Source organism: Moschus berezovskii, chromosome 10 (assembly GCF_049115385.1).
Source record: "Moschus berezovskii isolate FMDL1 chromosome 10, NW_MosBer_1.0, whole genome shotgun sequence".
NCBI classification, from domain to species: Eukaryota; Metazoa; Chordata; class Mammalia; order Artiodactyla; family Moschidae; genus Moschus; species Moschus berezovskii.
Window position 1 is genome coordinate 49,020,023 of NC_142469.1, and position 24,080 is coordinate 49,044,102.

At 41.7% G+C, this 24,080-nt stretch overlaps 2 protein-coding genes across 2 annotated transcripts in view; one reads left to right on the top strand and one right to left on the bottom strand.

Annotated features, from left to right (window-relative positions):
* Positions 1-705, top strand: part of RTN4IP1 (reticulon 4 interacting protein 1) — a 54,015-nt gene extending 53,310 nt beyond the window's left edge. The window contains exon 9 of the mRNA XM_055433333.2: positions 578-705. Coding sequence (XP_055289308.1) covers positions 578-685 — 108 coding nt within the window. The 3' untranslated portion in view covers positions 686-705. The remainder of the gene's footprint in view (positions 1-577) is intronic.
* Positions 706-2,753: 2,048 nt separating this feature from the next.
* The window catches only part of CRYBG1 (crystallin beta-gamma domain containing 1), a 235,831-nt gene continuing 214,504 nt past the window's right edge, over positions 2,754-24,080 (bottom strand). The window contains exons 14-22 of the mRNA XM_055433326.2: positions 19,055-19,181; positions 18,836-18,868; positions 17,633-17,745; positions 16,496-16,625; positions 13,832-13,971; positions 12,404-12,527; positions 11,818-11,976; positions 8,234-8,396; positions 2,754-3,469 (exon numbers count right to left, since the gene is read on the bottom strand). Of these exons, the coding sequence (XP_055289301.2) occupies positions 3,381-3,469; positions 8,234-8,396; positions 11,818-11,976; positions 12,404-12,527; positions 13,832-13,971; positions 16,496-16,625; positions 17,633-17,745; positions 18,836-18,868; positions 19,055-19,181 (1,078 nt within the window). The 3' untranslated portion in view covers positions 2,754-3,380. The remainder of the gene's footprint in view (positions 3,470-8,233; positions 8,397-11,817; positions 11,977-12,403; positions 12,528-13,831; positions 13,972-16,495; positions 16,626-17,632; positions 17,746-18,835; positions 18,869-19,054; positions 19,182-24,080) is intronic.

The following is a 24,080-nucleotide window of genomic DNA, read 5'->3' on the forward strand; positions in this document are numbered from 1 at the left end:
CGGGAACCTTCGGATGCCTCCTTTGGTGTCTGCCACGCAGGACAGCGTGGCTGCGCTGTGCATTCAGCTGTAGCAGGCAGACGTGAAGAGGCCACACAGGTCCTCTGGACACGCTGCAGACCGTGGGGCAGGCAGACTCGGCTGAGACCTAGGCTGGACACGCGGCAGACGTCACAGGGGAGAGGCACACAGAGCCTGCACTCGGACAAGTACCCCGTTTGGTCTGCAGAGGGCTGAGGTCAGGGTGGTGGTGGCTACCGGGTGCCGGCTTTGGGCGCTGTGGAGGGGCTCTGAGTAGGACAGTGACATGAGCAGTGCGGAGCAGGAGTAAGGCTGATGGTTGGGTGGGCTGCATTATAGGAGATACGGGGGCGGGGGACAGGAGAAGCAAGGGGGGCAGCAGTGCAATTGTGGCCTGACCCACTGTGAGCTCCTGACTGGGGGGCACCACAGAGACCCGAGAGAGATCAGCCTGGCTGACGACTCCAAGAAACTAAGTACCTGTGTAAACTAAGTTATCTATGGTGAGCGATGCAGGTTCTCTTACCCACCGGTCAACCTTTCTTGTGTTTTACAGATTCAGCCAGTTATTGAAAAAACCTTTCCATTTTCTAAAGTTCCAGAAGCCTTCCTGAAGGTGGAAAGGGGACACGCAAGAGGAAAGACCGTCATTAACGTAGTTTAAATAAACATTCAGTTTGGTGATTGTTGGCTCTCTTACTTGGTGAGTGCCTGCAGGCCCCAGGTTTTTTCTAGCCATCCCTTTCCAGATGAGACTGCAAGTTCCACGATATAAATGTAAAACACACACCCCTTCTTGCCAGTAATTTTCCATCTTCTGAGCCGGGCACAGAGATTTTATAGCCACACTCCCACCCTCGGCCATCACCTGCCATGCCTGACCATCTGCCAAGCTCTCTCTGTGCCAAGCACAAGGGACATGCACGTAAGTAAGGACATGATATGAAAATATCCGCACGGGTTTGTCTGTTGTTTTCTCTCACAGCGTATTTGCACATTGTTGCGGCACTTTGTGTTCTAGCAGCTCAAACTGTTTCACCATCTTAATGTCTGTGAGAGAGTTAAAACTTCCAGCGGGTGGAGGAGTGGCAGCATGAAGAGCTTACCGACACTTCTAGACTCATCAGTGAGCACACTTTTCAGAATGGCCAGGGTTTCCTTCGATTTTTATTCCTCTACTCTAGAGCGGTCCTTGCAGCCCTCAGAGTTCTGAATCTCTTAGGGGTGTATATAGGAATCTAGCCGGGGACTTGGTTCATTCCTCTCAGAGAATGAAAGGAGATGTTCGAGTTTCTAACTTCTTAAAACCCTTACTTTTGTGCATAAGCGAGCTAGTCCTCTTTCAGCAATGCAAACATGCTTCTCTGGGAACGACAACCCTTCCACTGGGGCCCAGAGTTCTCCACCTTGACCTGACCAGTAAGTCCGCTGCGGCTGTTGAGTCTCCAGTCTGTGCCTCCCTTCATTGGTGTAAGTGTCCACTTCCTGCTGTGCCGCTCCTCCTCGGCCACTGGCGTTCAGCTTCTGACGGAGACCCGGGTGAGCGGCTTTCTTCTCACTTTCCTTCCTGCTAGTGTGTCGGATGAGGGCTTTTCTCTAGAATGACTGTTCCCACCAGTACAAACTTACCTCAGAAGAAAGAGGTTCTTCCAGCTGTAGATAAGCCACTTTTGACTTCGCTGAACAACGTCAGCCCTGTTGCCTTGAGGGCTCTCAGGTGGTAGTGAGGGGGCATCTCCACTCAGAAGAGTGACCCTTTTGCCACCGACTCTGAAGTGAGGGCAGTCAGAAATCTCTCTCTGCCCTTAATCCAGCAGCTCTGAAGCCCGCCATGTTGTGATCAGTCATTTATTTCTGATCTGCCCCTGACCCTCTTGGAAGTGTTTGGAGGGCTCCTGAATGGATCCTCTCAGATTTTATCAATACAGTTAACCAAAAACAAGTTTGAGAGAGACATTCAGCACACACTGGACAGTCTTACCCCCACTATACTGTATGTAGTGAGATGCATGAAGGCCTAAGGCTGGCACTGCACACCTGACAACAGGACAGATGCGGGGGCCGCTATTGGACATGTGCAAGCAGACTTAAATACTGCAGGGTAAACTACTGATGACCATCACTGCCCACCACAGACTCCAGACGATCAACAGTTTATAACTGGAAACAGAAGGAAACGAGATATGTGACAGGAGCAGCAGTATTCAGTGATGAGGACAACTTGGCCAGGGAGTGTACAGAGAGCGGCTCAACATTTCAGTCCTCACTGAAATGCTCGCTGCATTTTAGGGTTCTCAGTCCCAAGATTCAGTCAACAGGGATTGCTCACAGCCTCCTTCCCTTCTTTCTGGAGAGAATCGCTGGTCATCCCCTTGAGCCTTCCACACCTCAAGTGTCTGCTTCCTGAAGTGAGTGAGGCGAGGCTGCCCCCAGTGGTCAGAGCAGCTGTGGGGCCTCCCAGGGGAGGCAGCCCCGTGCAGGCCTCATGCCAGTGAAGCTGGTTAGGAGTGGGGAAACTAGGCTAAAAGATCTGAGTTGAGCAAAGGCCTGCCTAACACTGCAGACCAGCTGTAGGCGAGTGAGGATGGGCTAATAGGTCAGGTCATGAGCACACTGTTTCAGTAGATGCACAGGGAGAGCATCATCTCTCACATGTCAGTCTCGAGTGGCCCACAGCTGAGTGGGAATAATGCAGATCCTGCAAATAAATGTTAGTGGCCGTGGACATGATATCTTTGTAAATTTGCTAATTTTTAATATTAACAGAAACATACTTGGCTTATATTTAGTTCCTTAAAATATGTCTGAAGAGCTAAGGCTTTCCCCACTTTACAGCATAGTTAATGAGTCCAGAAAACAGAGGGTCAGGGACCAAAATTGCAGGCCTGATAAATGATTTCTTCTCAGATGCTGAAGCGTCTCATACCTTACAAACTTGAGCTTCTGTCCTTCCCTTTAAAGTGTACAGGACTTGTAGGCCTGCAGGGTCGGTAAGTTTGTTCCTGTTCTCTATCTTTGGAAATCATTTAAAACGTACATTGTCTCTTAAGGTCTTAGTATATCTTTTTCCAAAAAGCATCCTAAAGCTGCTAAAGAGGCAACCTGTTTAAGCAGCTCCTGAAAGGAAAGGAAGAAACAAGAGGACAGATGATTGGTTTAAGATGATCACAGTCTTTGGATAAGATGAGAGGTTGTCCTGGTCACGGGAGCGTGACTCAGGAGGACTTTATAGAGTTGTTGAAGGAGCAGGTCTACACTCTTCTTCACGCTTCCAGCAGCAGGCCTTTTTTTCTTTCTGTGTAAGTAATGTAGCTCTGGAAGACCTCCAGAAATATTCTTCCTGTGTTCTTTATTCAGGTCTACAGGACCATGGCTTCCCACACTTGTGTTAACTTCTCTTTGCTGGCAGTGTTAAGGATAAGGTGACTTTGATCATACTGTGTACCCCCTGAAAGAAAGAAAAGGAAAATGATAAAAGGAAATGTGCCTATGTGAAGGAGCTGTAGCAAGACAGTTTATCACAACACCAGGGTAACAAGAATAAACAAGGTATAAAACTACGTGCGTTGAGGAAACCAGACAGGAAGGAAAGCCCAGAACTGCCTCCGAGGACTAAAAGGCTCCACCCCCTGGGGGTGATGTGTTAAAGCCCCATCAGAGGACATCAGCAGCTCCATACTGATGTCCTACCTACCCGGGCTCCTTTTCCTACTCACGTCTTAAAAGCTAGTCCATGGTCACTCTTAAGATCTGTGAAACTGGGGAGAACAGGAAAGAAGCTAGAGTTGGGAAAGGAGCAAAGATGGTGACAAATATTAAGTGGAGGGATCATGGATTTGAGATATCAGTGGAAGAAAGCAGGCAGGCCTCAGCAGTGGAATGGTCATCGGGACAAATTTTGCATCAACAATGAACGGTGGTATTAGGTCAAAGGGGAGGTTTGAGTGACACCCGGAGGAATAGTAGGCAGAACAGCATTCCCACTTCTGGGAACCTACAGACTGTGGTGCGTAAAAACTCCCAGCATTTAATATGCTAAGTTCCACTAAACTGTAAAACCAATACAGTTTCCATAAGCTCCCTTTCACCTACCAGATATTTCAGATTCTTTAGTGTTATAAATAGCCTTATGGCCTCTACTTTCAATGGTGAAGTATCATGGACAAAAGAAAGGGGCATGTGTTGCTGTTTTTTCTTTTCCCCCTAGTGTGGCATAAACATCCTTTCAGGTACTTTTCAGCAGAAGCCTCTGTACCAATTGTTATAGCACCTAGGACTCTGTCAGAATTAAAATCTGCTCATCTCAATGCAGGTTACGTGTGACTGGTATTGAAATCATACTGCAGCCTTAAGTCAAGAGGAATCAAATATTCTTTTTGTCTTTTAAAACCTCCGAAAGGCCTGAAAATTTACATTATAGGTTTTGATAGGGAAGAAAATGATCTCTTGTGCCCCTCTGGTAAGAAACTGATTTAGCATCATAACTGAGCACCTCTGCACAGCTAGATATAGGACAGAATACAAAGGCAAGGTGCCCTGGGCTCTTTATGCTTAAGTTTGCAGTGAGATAAAAGTTACCACCATCACAAATCCTACCGTCTCCACTGAGGCATGCACACTGTACTCCATTGAGATGTCAGGAAGTATTATCTTAAGGTCACAATGCACTTTTTCATTCTTCAAGATTATAGTATCTTAAACCAGTCCATTCTAAAGGAGATCAGTCCTGGGTGTTCATTGGAAGGACTGATGCTAAAGCTGAAACTCCAATACTTTGGCCACCTCATGCGAAGAGTTGACTCACTGGAAAAGACTCTGATGCTGGGAAGGATTGGGGGCGGGAGGAGAAGGGGACGACAGAGAATGAGATGGCTGGATGGCATCACTGACTCGATGGACGTGAGTTTGAGTGAACTCCGGGAGTTGGTGGTGGACAGGGAGGCCTGGCGTGCTGTGATTCATAGGGTCGCAGAGTCAGACACAACTGAGCGACTGAACTGAACTGAAACATACTTTCTGTGTATATCATAATTCTAGAGTTATGACAACTAGAAAGTTCTAGAAAAATAATTTGATTCATTCTTCTGCCTTTGGGGACAATTAAAATCATCCCAAACTTTGATCTTTTTAAAGTTAGCATGAATCAGCTTACACTGTTGTCATGTCTTTGGTCTGAAATAATATATATGTGTCTATCAAAATATCAGGAGATGGGTTAAAGGAATAAATCTTGTAATATTAGTAGGTAACAAATGGTCAACAACTGTAGCCAAGGAAACTCGGTCTCCTATGAAGTGCCCTGAAGATATATTTCTGTCCTGTCTGCACAGGATGTGGGTTTGTGGCCCTGCGCTGTCTCGTCCACAAGATGGCATCATTCTCCCGCATTCAGTTCAGTTCAGTTCAGTTCAGTCGCTCAAGTCGTGTCCAACTCTCCGCGACCCCATGAATCACAGCACGCCAGGCCTCCCTGTCCATCACCAACTCCCGGAGTACACTCAAACTCATGTCCACAGAGTCGGTGATGCCATCCAGCCATCTCATTCTCCGTCGTCCCCTTCTCCTCCCGCCCCCAACCTTTCCCAGCATCAGAGTCTTTTCCAGTGAGTCAACTCGTCACATGAGGTGGCCAAAGTATTGCAGTTTCAGCTTTAGCATCAGTCCCTCCAATGAACATCCAGGATTGATCTCCTTTAGAATGGACTGGTTGGATCTCCTTGCAGTATAAGGGACTCTCAAGAGTCTTCTCCAACACCACAGTTCAAAAGCATCGATTCTTCGGCGATCAGCTTTCTTCACAGTCCAACTCTCACATCCATACATGCATTCAGAGACATTTAAACCCAGTTGACCAAGATAGCAAGGGACTACTGCAGCTGTCGTGCTCGACACGCAGAGAGGTCACAAATAGACCAGAACAGTATCCTTGTTCCCAAGGCACTGGACTAATTTGTGTTGCATTTTAGGAAGTGACCTTGGAGCTTTAAAGCGAAGCTCCTAAGGAGAAAGTTCCTGAAGCCCCACAGTCCTTTTCAGAGTCAAGACTAGAAACCAGGTATCCTTACTCCTGGTCCGTTGCCAGCATAGCAAGTGGGGAAAATCCCATATGCTTGGCGCTTCCAGAGTGTAAGCTCCCTGAAGCCAAGGTACATTCTTTTCCCACCCCACCACTTTGGTATCCCCAGTCTCTGGCCCAGAGCTGGTCACATCGTGGGTAAGTGGGTACCCAACAAGTACATGTTGAGAGAATAAAAGAAATGATCTAAGAGACTTGCTCAGAAAGATCACAATGACCTTAATCCTGGACACAGGAAGCGGATCACACTGTAAGAAGCACTAGTCCATCTTTTCCTCCACATCCGTGTTTCCACTTCAGTCACATCTCTTTGGCTTCTCTGGAGGTGTTAAAACTATCTTGTATAGACTGAGGAGCTCCAGTTTAACAAGTTGATCCAAATAAGAATTAAGATAGTGACTCTTAACAGTTTGAATCTCAGGCTGATCATCTATAAAATGGGTATCTTACTTGTGTATATACTGACAAGTCTGTTGTGCCAGCCTGCAATGCATTCATCTCCTGCTTGCATTTTATACAAGGTACGACGCTGGGCCCCATCCAGCCTGGAGTCAGACATTGCTTAGTTTTGCTCCGTAAGTGTAGTGCCCTGCCTCCGTCTCAGTGAACTCGGTTTGCCTCTGAGCACCTTTTGCTCCTCTGAGCCTCTGTGACCTCAGACCCCATTGTGAGGTGGCTTGACCACTCTCCCCACCCGCAGATCAGAATCAGTGGCCACCAAAGCCCCTGATGGAAATGTTCAGGCTTATTCTCCATTTTCCACAAGTTAGTTTAAAACTCAGCTACAAGCTATTTCTTTAATCCGAGAGTCCCTTGTACCACAAGGAGATCCAACCAGTCCATTCTAAGGGAGATCGATCCTGGGTGTTCATTGGAAGGACTGATGCTAAAGCTGAAACTGCAATACTTTGGCCACCTCATGCGACGAGTTGACTCACTGGAAAAGACTCTGATGCTGGGAAAGGTTGGGGGTGGGAGGAGAAGGGGATGACCGAGAATGAGATGGCTGGATGGCATCACCGACTCTGTGGACCTGAGTTTGAGTGAACTCCGGGAGTTGGTGATGGACAGGGAGGCCTGGCGTGCTGTGATTCATGGGGTCGCGGAGAGTCGGACACGACTGAGCGACTGAACTGAACTGATATCTTAATTTTTAATGACAGCTTTGGTCTAGAGCCTTTACTCAAGTAAAACTGAGCCAAATTTCTAACCGTAATTTAAAACTGTGTGTGTGATATATGGTACAGTTCCACTAAATTTACAATCACCACCATACTGGTTTCCTGATATGGAATAGAAAGTCTCCATTAATAATTTAAAGCAAAATTACCCCATATGACACAAATAAAATGCACTGTCTTCATTTGCTTGTCAACAGCAACAAGAGTTTACTAAATTCCCATGTCTACATTTGGTAATTTTTTTTCTTTATTTTAAAATTATCATCAGTAGTCCTCCCAGACAGGCAGCATGGGCATTACCTACAACCCTGTCAGACATGCAGGGTTCTACCCCAGACCTCCTGAATCAGGACCTCTGGGGGCGGGGGACCAGCAAGCTGTGTTTTAACAGCCCCTCCAGGAGATTCTGATGCAGATAAAGTTGGGAAACCACTTGCCTAAATAAATGTATTTGGTCTTCTCCAAGCACCATCAATCAGTTCACTCCGGAGTAACTTCACTGAACAAATGTTCAGGTGAATTCTCTTTGGCTGTGTTTGTTGTTTGTTTTAATTCCTTTTCAGTCTTAGGTTTTAGGTTACATGCATGTACACGAGCATCATCAGCTATACAGACTGAGCCTTTTAACTTGAGATTTTTAGTCTGTTGTAATAAATGGTTTAAAGTCGGCCCATGTCCAGATTCCACCTCAGCACTGGGGGTGTGGCCAAACTGACTCATCCCTCTGAACCTCAGTTCTGAGGGGCTGTAAAATGGGGAAAGGAGGGATAACACAGGCCTCTTAGGGCTGCTGTGAAGATCACGTGAGATGACGTGTGAACTGTTTATTTAGCACTGAGGCTGGCACAACATAAGGGATCACTTATTATTAATAGTGCTCCTGATTTCAAAAGTAGAGCTTTTTTAGTTAACTAAAGAAAGACACAACAAGGCCAATAGGGGAAATAATCCTTACCTTTGATATCTAAAACTAAATTTGGCTTAAGCTTGCTGTAGATCCTGCCATCAGGCTTCATGCTCCAGAACTGACTGTCAGCATTCTGTTCGAGCGCCAGGCCCAGCTTCGAGCCGGAGGTTACAAGGCTCCCCACGATGGTCAGGCAGCAGTCTTCTGCTATCTGCTCAGCAGAAAGGACAAGGTATCTTACACGTGGAGGGATACACATTCAAGTACCCTTGTAAGCAATTCCCTGGGTAAGCTGATTTTTAAAGTTACCTTAGTTCTCAGCTTCATTTATACATGAGTATTTCAGCTTTTAGCCATGGTAACTGGGATCAAACAAATATGTATGCCCTTCGTATCGGATGACATCAGTAATGGGAAGTTCTCAGTTTTGTCCTTTGTGAGGTCCTCTGGTTTATTAGGAAGGGAAGCCTCAGAGCACTAAAAGTGCCCATCGTTTACTTCTCCCCGCTAGAAAGCACTATGATCTGTGTCAGTCTGTAGCTAAATCCCCTCTGACGTATCTACCCCGCTCAGCCTGAGCCTTCCAGCATATGACTGTATCTCTAATTTTGAAGGCTGTTGTAGCACTGAAGTTGCTAAAAGGGCATTTTATCATTTTAAAACTTGGAATTCCATTTATTCTCTTGTTATCCTTCATGAGAAATGTCTAAAATTTTCTTCAAAAGGCACACTATCCAACTATAAAGAGTGTATGAGTGTGTTCTAATGCAAGAATCATATGGATTCTTCTATGAAGTGAATCTGCCTTTAACATATAAACAAGGTATGGTAGTCATATTCATATGACATTCAGGCAAATTGATGTGAAAAATGCTTTTGAAAAGTGTACTATTCCATGTTGAGATAAAAGGATTCTGATAATCTAGTACACTTTACTTTTTCTCAGTGACTGAACAACTGAATTCAAAGTTGTTAAATAATATCACTGAAATGTTCATTAGAAATAACTGCCGGAAGATACCATTTCCTTGAATTAAGAGAATTCACAGATAGAAGCTGCCCTTTGCAGTTCAGTCCAGTCGCTCAGTCATGTCACTCTGCGATCCCATGGACTGCAGCACGCCAGGCCTCCCTGTCCATCACCAACTCCCAGAATTTACTCAAACTCATGTCCGTCGTATCAGTGATGCCATCCAACCATCTCATCCTCTGTCGACCCCTTCTCCCGCCTTCAATTTTTCCAAGAATCACGATCTTTTCAAATGAATCATTTCTTCACATCAGGTAGCCAAAGTATTGGAGTTTCAGCTTCAACATCAGTCCTTCCAGTGAATATTCAGGACTGATCTCCTTTAGGATGGATCTCTGCAAGGTTGGATCTCCTTGCAGTTCAAGGGACTCTCAAGAGTCTTCTCCAACACCACAGTTCAAAAGCATCAAATTCTTCGGTGCTCAGCTTTCTTTATAGTCCAACTCTCATTAATACATAACTACTGGAAAAACCATAGCTTTGACTAGACGGACGTTGGCAAAGTAATGTCTCTGCTTTTTAATATGCTGTCTAGGTTGGTCATAACTTTTCTTCCAAGGAGTAAGTGTCTTTTAATTTCATGGCTGAAGTCACCATCTGCAGTAATTTTGGAGATGCCAATATTTCCCCATCTATTTGCCATGAAGTGATGGGACCAGATGCTATGATCTTAGTTTTCTGAATGTTGAGCTTTAAGCCAACTTTTTCACTCTTGTCTTTCACTTTCATCGAGGCTTTTTAGTTCTTCTTCTCTTGGGTGGTGTTAGCTGCATATCTGAGGTTATTGATATTTCTCCCGGCAATCTTGACTCCAGCATTTCTCATGATGTACTCTACATATAAGTTAAATAAGCAGGGTGATAATATACAGCCTTGACATACTCCTTTCCCTATTTGGAACCAGTCTGTTGTTCCATGTCCAGTTCTAACTGTTGCTTCCTGACCTGCATATAGATTTCTCAGGAGGCAGGTCAGGTGGTCTGGTATTTCCATCTCTTTCAGAAATTTCCACAGTTTGTGGTGATCCACACAGTCAAAGGCTTTGGCATAGTCAATAAAGCAGAAATAGATATTTTTCTGGAACTCTCTTTTTGCTAATCCAATGGATGTTGGCAATTTGATCTCTGATGCCTCTGCCCTTTCTAAAACTAGCTTGAATATCTGGAAGTTCATGATTCATGTGCTATTGAAGCCTGGCTTGGAGAATTTTGAGCATGACTTTACTAGCATGTGAGATGAGTGCAATTATACGGTAGTTTAAGCATTCTTTGGCATTGCCTTTCTTTGGGATTGGAATGAAGACTGACCTTTTCCAGTCCTGTGGCCACTGCTGAGTTTTCCAAATTTGCTGGCATATTGAGTGCAGCACTTTCACAGCATCATCTTTTAGGATTTGAAATAGCTCAGCTGGAATTCCACCACCTCCACTAGCTTTGTTTGTAGTAATGCTTCCTAAGGCCCACTTGACTTCACATTCCAAGATGTCTGACTCTAGGTGAGTGATCACACCATCGTGATTATCTGGGTCATGAAGATCTTTTTTGTATAGTTCTTCTGTGTATTTTTGCCACCTCTTCTTAATATCTGCTTCTGTCAGGTCCATACCATTTCTGTCCTTTATTGAGCCCATCTTTGCATGAAATGTTCCCTGGCTTTTTCAGTGCCTCTGTATTAGTTACTTCTGTTTCTCGTGCTCTTCTCTCAACGTCTAAAGGGTATACGTCTATTTACAGAAAGGATGATTCTCCCTCAAGCACAACAGACATAGTTAACAAGCTGTCTTCCTTTCACAAGGCTGTATGCCTCCTGCTGACTCATGGGCACCAGTATTAAAAAAAAAAATCAGGAGCAAACAGTCAAGCCCATAAAATCAAAGCGTTAAAAAGAATATCTACAATAGAAGCGTGAGTTCTCTCATAAATCTTACTGTGCTCAGCATTTAAACGTGCATTATGGTGGAAGCAATAGGAGGGAAGTTACATGGCAAGACAATTAGGAAATGCAGTGTGTTGTGTGGGTGGTGTCTCTTCACTCTTCACCTCGTCTACGGGGTCCTCCAAAACGCAGACCGAGAGAGGTCTGTGGTGTTAGTGATGAGGCTTAGAAGTTTATTTCTGTAACAAGAAGGTGAAAGAAGAATGGGAGAGTAACACAGACACTTCCTTTCTCCTTTCCATGTCTGTATAAAAATCAAGTATAAAATTGTTTCTTGGATCAGTGCTAGATTTACTTCCTTTTTAGGTTCCTTGACTATTTCTATCAGAGCTAAGAAGTATTTTCATGAAAAATGTTCCAATGTATTTCCAAAAGAGCTCTGGAAATTGTGAAGTAGCATCTACTTGAAGAGAGATGCCCTTACAGACCCTTGAAAAGTGAAAGTGAAGTTGCTCAGTTGTGTCCGACTCTGCGACCCCATGGACTGTAGCCTATTAGGCTCCTCTGTCCATGGGATTTTTCCAGGCAAGAGTGCTGGAGTGGATTACCATTTCCATCTCCAGGGGATCTTCCCGACCCAGGGATCGAACCCAGGTCTCCCGCATTGCAGGCAGACACTTTATTGTCTGAGCCACCAGGGAAGCTCTTGTCTAACCCAAAATCTCACCCTGCATTTGATGCATCCTTCTTGATAAATCCAGATCTGGTCATCAGCACCGACATCCTCCATGACCTGTATTCTGAGAAGCTTCAGATCCTCTAGGTTTCCATTGGTTGACATGAATAACCCTGTTGCTTTGTTTCGAAGTCTAAAGTAAATTCGTTTCTAGAAGATAAGAACCCAAGCAATAGTCACTTACACGTTGTATTTTAGAAGCACTGAACAGCATCAACAGCAGGGGCAGAATCCAAAATGAGGCTGGATTAGGAATAACTGCTGTGTCTGAGAGTTTCAGAGGCTTTAGGATTTTCTCAATGAAGAGAGATTGACAGAATTTCAGAGTGCCTGATGCTGGGAGCTGCCTATGGACAAGCCAGGGCTTGGGACATACCACTTCTTGATGTCGGATGTGGTAACATTTCTGAAGCAGTCATAACCTTTTTAGCACCAGAAACATAGCCCAAATTCAGAAATTCTCAGGGGATGGGGTGGGAGAGAAGACAATTTCAAACTAATTGAAACTAAAAAGTTAAGTATATTTACCAAAATAATTTCAGAGAAAAGTCTATTCGAAAAACCCAGAAGAAAATACCTGAACAAAAGGTCGTAGAGAACCTATTTGGTGACAGCCACTGAATTCATACCACTTAGGGACTTCTGCTGGTGACAGTAGGAACTGTCGGCCCCTGTAATTGCCATATTCGTAAGTAACCCATCTGGAAAACAAAAGGAGACAACTGCAGTAATTGGCAATGTCTATTTGACCGTGAGCTCCAATTATATTTTCAGAATGTTTCGATTTTTAGGCTGAGCTTTTATATAGTACTTCAAATACGCATTGGAGGATTAAAAATAAAAAAAGGAAACTACCTTATTTTCAAAAACAGTTATGGCACCCATTTCTTGACAAATAACAAATTCATGTTACATGAGTATTTACGCCCCAAAGTTCCACTCTTGAAGAGAAGTCAGTAGGTTTTTTTTCCAGTAAGGCAATGAGCTAAAGCTAGTCTTTTAGCAGGACAGCCCAGTACTTCCTGTGAGCTTTTAAATGGTTAATACTTGTAAAGTTCTTATACATAGTAAGTGTTCTATAAGGATTAGATAAAAATAACTAATAAAATTTTCTTTAAAATGAGAATAATCTTCCTCAGTCCAGAAAACTGCTAAAGACCTAAACTGCTCAGGTCTGTTCCACCCAGAAGTGCTGTGATACCCACACATGAAGTACAGGTTCCAGCCCAGACCAGCAGGCAAGCAACCTTCCTCTTGGGTTGATGTATTATATATCAAGGAAGAATGTTCTCTATTTTTAATTCCGGAACTCTAAAATGTTATCATTTTAGCCATTTTATCATAAAAACAAAATACTAATTAAAACCTGTTGAGGAAGAATGTCACATAAACTCTACCACCCTAATAACCTGAATTTGTTTTTTAAATAGCCATAGTCCACTCCAATATTTGATGCCTTCAAGACTATACCTTTGTTTTGGTGAGTGAAAGAAAAACACCTTCTTAAATACATATTACATTGATAGTCTGTATTCATTTTTTATGTCTTAATTTCAGAATTATTCAAAGCTGAGAAAAATCTTCATGTTGACCTTTAATCGTAAACAATTAAATGCATATAGCATCTGTTGGTCACTCTTGGATGAAGGAAAATCGCAACCCATACTCTAAAATTAAACAACTTGGTCTTTCAAAGGGATAAGCAAAATCAGTTCTTTTTTCCTACTTGCTAAAAAAAAATAATAGATTTATTACAGTGTTCACCTAGGAACTTTGAGGAATGGTAAAGTTCTTACCTTAAGTCAACTGAAAATCTGAATGAAGAGATGATGCCCCACACATGGCTTTTCCAAATGGGAAAAGTATATTATGAGGGAGCATAAATACTAACCCTTACAGAAAATAAGGGATTATACATCAATTTGGTTAAGGTAACATAGAAAAGAAATATGATCAAACTTAATTTTTAAAGTCTATTGAATTAACAAATAGGTAACTCACTTACATGCCACCAATCACCTGGACAGAGCGTATGTGCGTGTTGAATCCTAGGGATCGGAGATTAACTATTTCTGTATTAAATTCAATCTTTTTTCCTTTGAAGTCTTCTCTTTCAAAAAGAATAATTGTTGGCTCAGAAAATTCCTATTTAGGAACAAAAATAATGTTGTATTACTCCTCCTTGATGGTAACTTGAGCTCATGTGAAAATCATCTTGTTTCAAAGACAAAGCACAAGATCTGGCCAGGTTTGACAGCTTGTAAATTCCCTTTCCCAGAAAGTCTGGGCATTTATATGCTCCAAAATGACACAGAGGAAGAATGAAGGGCAGGAAGTTTTTCCCTTGCAGAGAAACGCAGGTGAATGCAAAGTGTTCTCAAATGGGGAAAATAGCCCAGGCATAAAGAAATTAGGTGTATACACCTGGACTGTCAATTCTAATGGAATGTATTTTCAACTTGGCTGTTCTCTATTGAGATTAGGAGGAGCTCGAAAGCCAAGGAGATATAAATGGTGAGGGGTTGGGGGCTATGGTGATCTTTGGGGTCGAGTGGCAGCTTGGTCTGATGAAGGAGCCTTCTACTTATATGCATTTTCAAATGTCTTTTGGTGGTGGTGGTTTTCTAACTGTCAATGAGACAGTGATTGTGTATACTGCCAAACTTTCCTGTAGGAATAATTGTTAGGAAGAGGGAAAAAACAGGATGGGAGCCCCGTGTTCAGATGATCACTTAAAGAGGACAACAGCACAGAAGTCCACTGATTTTCAGAGAAGTTGGCTGTTTATGCTTGTTTTTCAAATCACAGACTTTTATGACCCTAGACCAAGCTCCAATGATAATAATCCTAAAATCATAAAACGATACATCAAAAATTCTCCAACTTGCTTAAAAGTTTTGTGGCAAGGGTGTGGTATCTTACTGCTTTGTTTATGTGCTGTGCCTTGATGTGTAGAAAGACCAATAAACAGAACAGATCTGTGCGGAGGTGGTCTGTATGGTCTCGGAATTATGTAAAACAGAGAAGGAAAACTGTAGTAGTATTACTATTTTGCACTTTCACTGCCCTTTTGTCTGAGATGGCATGCCAAAACATACCAAACACTCCAATTTAGTGACAACAACCTAACGATTTTGATTATGTCACAGTTAAAGCATATGTTCTTAATAGGTGTAAAATGTACATTTCTTCATAATCAGAACTTAATATCAGTGCCAAAAATTGTATGAGCATATGCGTACTAAGTTCTGGCTGAAGGAAAACATTTGAAAGCTTTACATCTGAAGTGGGTTTGTTTTTATTATTTTTAACAATATCTGTAGGTAGCTCTTAGAACTCCAGGCAGGTTAAATATCCAATTTTTAGGTTTTTTGTTATTTGTAAGTTAATAAATCTTACCACATCATCCCATAGTCTACTGCTACTATTTTCACATCTCAAGAAAGGTCAACATTTTTGTTATATGAAAGGGCAGGAGGGGATGAGAAAAAGCCAACTCACACATATGTTCTTTCTACCTTTAACACTAAAATCACCAACTACACATTGCAAGCTTTTTATCAGCTACCAAATACTAACATGTTTCCCAAACTGTCAGACCCCAGACTTTTAACATCTGAACATTATCTTATAGTTTTTTTCTATCGAATATTGCTTTGTGTCAAAATTAAAGATTTCTGGTCAAAAAGGAGCACTATAATCTGGATTAGCACATACATGATAAACTGGGGTAAGTAATTTGATTACAAATCTCTAAAACAACAGAATAAATAGATTTTAAAACTATAAGGAATTTCTGCAAATCAATAATGACAGAGAATGAAAGAGCTGGGCAAAGGATATAAGTAGGCAATTCACTGAGCAGAAACCCAAGTGACTAGTAACTAACAATGAGATAATACTCTCTACCCCATTCTTTCAAAGTGACAAAAGTTAGAATGTCAGAATACTCAGTAATCGCAATGATACTGGAAATAGGAACCCACATGCACTGCTGGCCACAATGTAAAGTGGTAGAATTGGGTAGTACTTAGTGAAATTGCATACTCATGCACATGAAATCCAGTAAATCCCCCTTTAATCTATGTTCCCCAAAGACTCCCTCCCAGGGTGATCCATTATGCTGTATGTATATCTTGTTGTTGACTACATATTGTTTGTACATATTACACACATTAGACTCTAACTAGATGTACATACAGCATAATGGATGACTCTTAAAAATTTTTAATGTAAGTAGTTATAACACAATGACAACTATAGCATAATACTGTATATAAAAGCCTTTATACATATTTTTATAAAACATACATTTTATAAGAATATCCAAGCTGTACCCCAAACACATTAGAATGGGTGCCTGTAAAGGGAAAGGTATAGACATAGGGGTCAGGTATGAAATGGAAAAACAAGACAGAGGGCCTTGAACTAGTCCATGAGAGTACACCAGGACTGGCCCAACACTGCTCCTCAAGTCTGAGAAAACAGCAAATGAAACCAATTAACATTTTAAAGATCTTCAGAGAGACCAGGGTGGAAAGTTCTACATGTAATTATATATTTCTGCCTCCAAATTTTCCATGGGGAAGTCTACCTGCTGGTGCCCTTGCTCTGACTCAGCTTTGTGACCATACATCTGTTAGCACTATATGCACCCTGATGTACTTACAACATCTATAAAACGAAGAGACTTGAAAGTTGCTCCAGGTTGGCATCCCATTGCAGACAGCGAAGGATAGTGGCCTTCCTCCAAAATGTACTGATTACCAGAGAAATTTTCTCCATCATATGCAACCCAGCTACAAAGGAAAAACCATACACATGTAAAGTGTAAAATCTGAGTCTTCCTGGTCTAGAAGTCTGATTTTTAGAGGTAATCTGCCATTCAATAAACACAATGCTTCTTATGGCTAATGGTGTTCTCTCTTCAAAAATATCTGGATATATTTACTGCATTTCATCTTGTAGCAAGTTAATAATCATAATAACTTTGCATTTGGGAAATAAATTTGTTTTTCTCCATGAAATGATTCATGCTTTCACCTTTCCACCTTCTAGCATTCCTTGCTCCTCTCATGGTGCCACCATTCTACTACAGGCCAAGGTGGTTTTGTCAAGCTCTTGAAGCTTCTCATACACTAATCCTCAGTGTATGATTAAAGGCATTACTAACACTACTATTATTATTATTTGACTTAATTCTTCATCACCTTTTGCATAGATTGCTCTAAAGGCTTCCTGATTCCTTCTCCTGGCTTGGACTCCTTGCCTGGCCCGTCTTGTGCATCCTGTGGTGTCTGTCTAAGCTCACATGCTGAGGGAAGTCGTCATCTGAGTCCACCCTCTCTGTCCAAAGTCACTTCCCCTTCCCCAAATACAGAGACCACCCAGCTAGTGAGGGCAGTGTGCCCCCGCATCAGCACTCCAGTCCAGCCATGAACTTGCCTAACGTTCAGAATGCCTACCCTCCTCCTACCCACCTGTAAACAAATCTACCTTGGGATGAGCCTTGGAGATGACCTAGAATCCCTTGACAGATGACAGGAGAGACCTACAGTGCAAAGAACCTAGTCTCAATCCCACTGCACAACAAGGAGATGATGTTCAACTTCTTCCACCCACACTGATTGATGCCTGTGTCCTCTGATGTCCAGCACCCAGTGCTCTAAAGTATACTTCAGTACTCACATAGTCTGGTACTATTTGATGGTTTTATAGTGTCAAGCACCTACAGGTATATTTATGTGCTGGTGTGAATCCTGTTTCCCACACTGATTGGGCTCTTCCAGTCCACTGTTTTGCTTACCTGCCTCCTAAAACTCTACAAGACTTGGTAGAGAATGAATCATCAATTTGACTTATTGTTTCTCCAAAACATTGACTGCGACCTTGAAAGTGTGGTTCCGAAAACAAGTGAATCTTTGAAAAAAGTAAACAAGTACAATTATATTCCTAAATATATTCATTCAGCCTTTGAAATGATGACCAAACATGACCTGTTAACTTTTGTTACAGTAAGTTGGTGTGAATTTTATAAATCCTTTAATTTTCTGTATCTATATTAATGATTAATTAGAAGTACTTTGGCTGCACCATTCATGACTGTTTAATTCAGAGTCATCAAAGGACAGTCCAACAATAGAGGCAGCTTTCTACAGAACATCCTATCCTGTCCTAACAAGCTGTGAGGCATTATAAAGCTTTATTGTGGCCAAAAGTAATTGTTTACAGGTCTAACATTTATAAGAAACTATATTTTGGAAACATGTAGTACAGTTTTCCTCCCCCAGTGGAAGTCACCTGCTGACTTGTTAGACTCTGGGTATGCCAATAAAGGAGGCTACAGTGGTGTTTGTGCCTCTGTAATTATGGCTGTCTGAACACTTACATTAAAAAGTCTTAAATAACAAATTTAACACTTCAGTTGATGTAGAGAGTCAGCACTCAAAAGGCTTAAGTGAGAGACCATGTAAAAGAAGCCATATAAAATGTTTAATGCAAACACAGCAAATATGAAAATATATTTTATTGTTTACCACAATAACTATATGCTATTGTTTGAAATACTAATCCCAGTATATTAATATAAATAATCCACTTTACATATAAGAACATTTTATAAGAAGTATTTAGATATGGGTCAGTGTTATCAATTAAGCCTTGAGTGATCAGTTGCTCAGTCATGTCTGACTCTCTGACCCAATGGACTGTAGCCCATCAGGCTTCTCTGTCCATGGATTTTCCAGGCAAGAATATTGGAGTGGAGTGCCATTTCCTCCCCCAAGAGATCTTCCCAACCCAGGGATCAAACCCGTCTCCCTGCACCTCCTGCATTGGCAGGCAGATTCTTTACCACTGAGCCACCTGGGAAGCCCCCTAATTAAGCCTTACTGTAAACTTATGCTTTCAGGCATAAAAATGGGTAAAACTAACAATATGTCCCTAAATGTATTATGGTTTCAGCTTTTCAATGGAAGGTTTCTAATTATGAAATAATTTGTTAAGTTACCTGATTTCGTCTCCTTGGGCCAGTGAAAGAATCCTGAGAAGAGAAAAGGAAATGAGTAGGGTAGACATCTTGAAAGTTTTTTCTGTAGATCATTAACAATTACCATTAAAAATAATCTCAGGATAGTTTCTATAATAAAATGTTTCATGAACCAGAAGCACACATTAAGGGAATCCAAAATTCAGGCAAATGTTCTCATAGAAAAATATAACTCCTTACCAAACATATGGGTTGAACAGAGGAGATCTTACAGTTTTTGCCTCCCCAGTCCTCAAAGCTGGTATAGAAACCTTTATCCAGTATATACTGTTCTCCTGTGAAGTCAGGATTTTCATAGGCTACCCATCTGAAGAAACAAAAACACTGACTCATTATAGTTCATAGTTTATATTTGTAATAAATCACAGATTTGGGTAAATATGTATCATAGAGCAACTTTCATTTGTTTTACTAATTAGTAATCTTAATTTTTCTTGCTCTCCATTAATCTTAGGAGCAGATAATTTGTAGGACAAATTAAAGTAGCAAGAAAAAGAATCTCTTTGCATGAACCTTTTGATGTTCTCACTTACCAAATCCTATTCCCTGAGAAAGCGCCAACAAGAATATTTCTCTATACTTCTGATTCTAAGACAATTTGGACTTTCAAGAAATACCTGTTAAAACTCTAACAAACAACTAAGGATTCTTTAATGTTGATAACAAAAAGTTATCTTTCCAGAAAGATATTACAGAAGTTATGTCTCTGCTATACAACAAATCACACTGGGGCGGGGGGGAGAAGCTGACCAAAAAAATGCTTTAAATAATCATAAAATAGCTAAATAATGAAAATTTTGTTTCAATCAGGATTTCCAACATAACACAACTACATAATAAGCAAAACTGAACCAACTCTCGGGAATACTAAGAACAAAGCTGGAATGTTTTCACATTTTTTAATCTTTTAAATGATCCACAGTCAGGAAAGTCAACAAAACCAATTTATTGATGTTGTTTTCTATCCAAAGATAAAGTCTTTGAAGAGAAAGAGTTTTTCAATTCTGTTACACTCAAGAGATACTCAATGTTTCCTCCAACTATTCACTGCCCTGCACTGGTCCTCTCACAGCTTAAAGGAATAATACCTTTACGCCTATGTATATGCTCAGAACTTTCCAAAACGCTTTTTACATCTGTTATCACATTTATTCTTCTATAAGAGAACAAACTTGACTCCACATTGAATCTGTTCCTTTAGCTCTAACCTTTGTGCTCTGTTGCGGGTGCTTAGTCATGCTGGTGTAAAGGAATGTTGCTTATACACTGAAATATACATCATAGTCCATTCTCAAGACTCTACCTTTAAAGGTGTAACACTTTCCCGTTCATTTAGAGATAAATAGCTCTAGAATAGAAAATTATAATCGTCTTTTGGAGGCTTATAGGAACACTGTGACTGGACCTACATGGATAGCTGCCAAGAACAAAGGATTGCAGTACCAAGACATTTGCAACAATCCGCCACACCCCCTTCCCTTTTAGAGTAAAAGAAGTCTGAATTCTAACTTGGGTGATGGTTCTTTGGGACAAAGATGGCCCACCATTTTCTGGGTCTGCTGGCTTTCTAAATAAAGTAGCTATTCCTTGCCCTAACATCTTGTCTGTCAATTAACTGGCCTGTTGTGTAGCGAGCATTGTGAGCTTGGACTCAGTAATAGGGAGGAATTGTTTTTCACATGTTACAGTAAGGAAAACCTAAAGACACATAAAAAATTTATTTATTCATTTAACAGGTCATTTACCATGTGTGCTGGAATACTAGGAATACAAGGTGAAAAAGACAAGATTCTTGCCCTCAAAAGTTCAGAGATGGGTAAGAAGTATCACATGGAATTATTTGTTGCTGTTTGTTCTGACTGGGATGTGATCTGTCCAAGGTGACACAGTTAGTGGCCAAGAGTAAATAAACCCTTAACCGAGTCTCCTGAGGCTCACCAGGTCTCATTTCTTGACCTGAACTGCCACCTACCCTGTAAAGTATCTTTTCATTTACTATTCTACTTAAAACAGCCCACATGCTTCACAATTAGAACAGATTATAACTTATCTAAAGGGCTTGACTTAAAGACTCAAGTACAGTTATTACTTGGAAATAAACAGCCATCAAAGAGAACACTGCAAAAACCTCAAGTGATAATTAGTTATGACAGCTAACATCTGGACTCACTTCTGGCCATCTGAATGGAGAAACTGCTATAAGCACCAATCACAGTCTATTTCAGAAAATACTGCTCTCCCACTTCAGAAGCTCATTAAGCAATTTTAAAATTCTACTCTCTAACACTGTGAGATGAAGAATTAGGAGACTGGTTCTAAATATGGTCATGACATTAACTTTCAGATAACTTTAAAGAGATCCCTTAACCTTTTTACAAGTCTGTATTTTCATTTTTAAGTAAGGGCACTGACCAAGATCCCAGTGCTGACAGGGTAAGGCTGTACAGCTCATGGGTGCCTGAGTGTGTGGCCTCTGTTCACACAGCCTTTGGCTTAATCATGAAGAGAAAAAACAGAGGGATCACAGAACACTGCAACAGGGGAGGAATTTCCACAGAGCAAGAAAATCTACTTTAGAAAAGCCAGGACTTAAAAAATATCAGAGGTTAAGACATATCACAAAAAAGTTCTCCTGACAAGTTCTGGGTCCAAAGCATGTTAGAGAGGCACAGAAGGTTAGAGGGTCAAGAGGCTTAAAGTCCTTTTTGCTTGACTGTTTGACTTGAAGGTTTGAAAGGAAAACAGCTAGTTAGGAGGGAAAGACAGAAAACTCAGGAGACAAGACGAGAAAGCTTTGAAAGACACTTCAGCCAGTGCTTTTGTTGGTGTTTGTTTAACAAGTGTGGGTACTGTACTTCCCTATAAAACTAAAATACATTACTTGTAGGAAAACACCCAGTCCAGGTTTGATGCATGAGACAGGATGCTCAGGGCTGGTGCATTGGGATGACCCAGAGGGGTGGGATGGGAAGGGAGGGGGGTTCAGGATGGGGAACACATGTACACCTGTGGCGGATTTATGTCAATGTATGGCAAAACCACTACAATAATGTAAAGTAATTAGCCTCCAATTAAAATAAATTTATAAAAAAAGAAAACACCCAACACTGAAGTAAGCCTATCTAACTCACTGAAGTTGAAACAGGAAACCCATTTATTAAAATGTCACTTGAATTGACAGTAATGTTGTTTTCCTTCCAAGATGCGGCCCCAGATGAATCACCCATGAATATGGGGGTCAGTTCAGTTCAGTTCAGTCGCTCAGTCGTGTCCGACTCTCCGCAACACCATGAATCACAGCACGCCAGGCCTCCCTGTCCATCACCAACTCCCGGAGTTCACTCAAACTCATGTCCACGGAGTCGGTGATGCCATCCAGCTATCTCATTCTCGGTTGTCCCCTTCTCCTCCCGCCCCCAACCTTTCCCAGCATCAGAGTCTCTTCCAGTGAGTCAACTCGTCGCATGAGGTGGCCAAAGTATTGCAGCTTCAGCTTTAGCATCAGTCCTTCCAATGAACACCCAGGACTGATCTCCTTTAGGATGGACTGGTTGGATCTCCTTGCAGTCCAAGGGACTCTCAAGAGTCTTCTCTAACACCACAGTTCAAAAGCATCAATTCTTCGGCGATCAGCTTTCTTCACAGTCCAACTCTCACATCCATACATGACCACGGGAAAAACCATAGCCTTGACTAGACGGACCTTGGTTGGCAAAGTAATGTCTCTGCTTTTTAATATGCTATCAAGGTTGGTCATAACTTTCCTTCCAAGGAGTAAGCGTCTTTTAATTTCCTGGCTGCAATCAGCATCTGCAGTGATTTTGGAGCCCAAAAAAATAAAGTCTGACACTGTTTCCACTGTTTTTCCATCTATTTCCCATGAAGTGATGGGACCAGATGCCATGATCTTTGTTTTCTGAATGTTGAGCTTCAAGCCAACCTTTTCACTCTCCTCTTTCACTTTCATCAAGAGGCTTTTGAGTTCCTCTTCACTTTTTGCCATAAGGTGGTGTCATCTGCCTATCTGAGGTTATTGATATTTCTCCCGGCAATCTTGATTCCAGCTTGTGCTTCTTCCAGCCCAGCATTCCTCATGATGTACTCTGCAAATAAGTTAAATAAGCAGGGTGACAATATACAGCCTTGACGCACTCCTTTTCCTATTTGGAACCAGTCTGTTGTTCCATGTAAAGTTCTGACTGCTGCTTCCTGACCTGCATACAGGTTTCTCAAGAGGCTTCAGCAATATGTGAACCGTGAACTGCCAGATGTTCAAGCAGGTTTTAGAAAAGGCAGAGGCACCAGAGATCAAATTGCCAACATCCACTGGATCATGGAGAAAGCAAGAGAGTTCCAGAAAAATATCTATTTCTGCTTCATTGAATATGCCAAAGCCTTTGAATGTGTGGATCACAATAAACTGTGGAACATTCTGAAAGAGATGGGAATACCAGACCACCTGACCTGCCTCTTGAGAATATGGGGGTAAAAAATCCAAAATTCATTTCTGAGATGCTCTGGTATATCTATCATCTAGAGTTTATTTATAACTTATACCTGAAACTCTTAGGAAGAAAACTCCTTCCTGTCCTTGTTTAAGCATAGTCTGCACATGTGAATCAACACTTCTCTGTCTACAAGATTGGAAGGGTGGAGGGCGGGCAAGTATAAGTATGAACAGATCTCAGCCTGCTGGGATCACTGCTCAGAATTTAAGGGCAGCAGTGCAAACCTGCCTTTCTGTTGAGTCAACAACACTTTTTGAAAAAAATCTGGACTCCAGAAACATTTCATTTTGCTCTTCCTTTTTAAAAAATTAGCCAGTTTTCACTAGTTAAGGAAGAGGACAGCAGAGAACTAGGAAGTGATGAGTGGAGATGTATAAAGGCAACTCTTCTGATGTTTCAACAAGAAATGAAATGTAGTTCCTAAAACCTCTTCTGCTGGATTCACAGGCACCCTTCCTGAAGGCTGTTCTTGGTTTCAGAGTTATTAGTAATGAGTTTACCACCCAGGGAATTTATTACGCATGTGACACTGGCACATTTCGACCTTCCTATCCTGCGGGGCTCAGCTCCAGTGCTACCTCCTCCAAAGTCTTCCCTCTGTCCAAGCTGGAAATTCATTCCTCTCTGCTGTAGGTCCCCAAAGCACTTAATCTTTGCATCTTTTGTAGCAATAATTATGTTTTATATAAACACTATAA